General features: G+C 34.1%; 1 protein-coding gene across 1 annotated transcript; it reads left to right on the forward strand.

Moving 5' to 3' along the window:
• Positions 1 to 7: 7 nt before the first annotated feature.
• LOC105316386 (transcription activator BRG1-like) lies at positions 8 to 915 on the forward strand (the record flags this gene model as incomplete). The annotated part of the gene is made up of 5 exons (XM_011411226.2): positions 8 to 85; positions 134 to 211; positions 280 to 315; positions 365 to 491; positions 740 to 915. Coding segments are annotated over exons 1-5 (495 nt in total), but the record flags the coding sequence as incomplete, so codon positions are not given.
• Positions 916 to 988: the final 73 nt, after the last annotated feature.

Raw genomic sequence — 988 nt, forward strand, 5'->3', positions numbered from 1 at the left:
CAGCTGGATGTTTGATCAGAAATCAACCGGAAGTGAAAGGAAGGCCTTCCTAGTTGCCATATTGGAGGACGAACAGGCGGAGGAGGTGGGTGTGGTTAATTATATTTATTATTATTATTATTATTATTATTAGGAGGAGCAAGAGGTTGCTGATGATGAAGCTCTTAATGACATGATTGCAAGGAATGAAGAGGAATTGGAATTATTTCAGGTAATCTGGTATAAATTTTTTGATTCGTGCAAAATTTTAATGAGCAATCTTGCAAATTTTTTTATTAGAGGATGGATTTGGAGAGAGCTGCAAGAGAAGCTATGGTTAGTTATTAATATTAGTTATTAATTAATAGTATAATTAATCAATCAGGATCCCAGCCTGCGTCATAAACCACGCCTTATTCAAGAAGATGAGCTGCCATCTTGGTTGCTACGGGATACAGAGGAGGTGGAGCAAATGGCCTTTGAAGAGAATGAGGAACGTCTTTTTGGATTAGGTAATCATTTATTAGGAAACAATATTTACTTTTAATTGTATTAGTTGATTTAGTTCAAACAAATTTAGTAAGTGATCTTCAAAGCTTTAAATTAAAAGTCATGCATAAAATATTAATAATAGTAATAGTTAACTAAAATTAATGAAAAATGAAATCTTAGAACTACATGTAAGCCCCCATTACATTTACATTAAAACACACTAAAATCAGTGAAAGTGGTCATCAAGTATATTATGTGCATCTTTTAGGGAAGAGACAGCGTAAAGAGGTTGATTACTCTGAAGCACTGACAGAGAAGCAATGGGTGAAGGCACTGGAAGATGGAACATTAGAGGAAGTGGAGGAAACAAAAAAGAACAGGAAGAAAAGGAAGAGGAAGGATATTGCATTATTAGGAGAAGAGACAAAGGTGAAGAAAGAAAATAATAAGGACACCTTTATAATGAAGACATTTTTGTAATGTCCCATTTGGTACAAGCCTATACAAAAGTACCTCT

The sequence above is a fragment of the Amphimedon queenslandica genome, unplaced genomic scaffold (genome assembly GCF_000090795.2).
Source record: "Amphimedon queenslandica unplaced genomic scaffold, v1.1 AMPQUscaffold_497_Cont27484, whole genome shotgun sequence".
Taxonomy (NCBI): Eukaryota; Metazoa; Porifera; class Demospongiae; order Haplosclerida; family Niphatidae; genus Amphimedon; species Amphimedon queenslandica.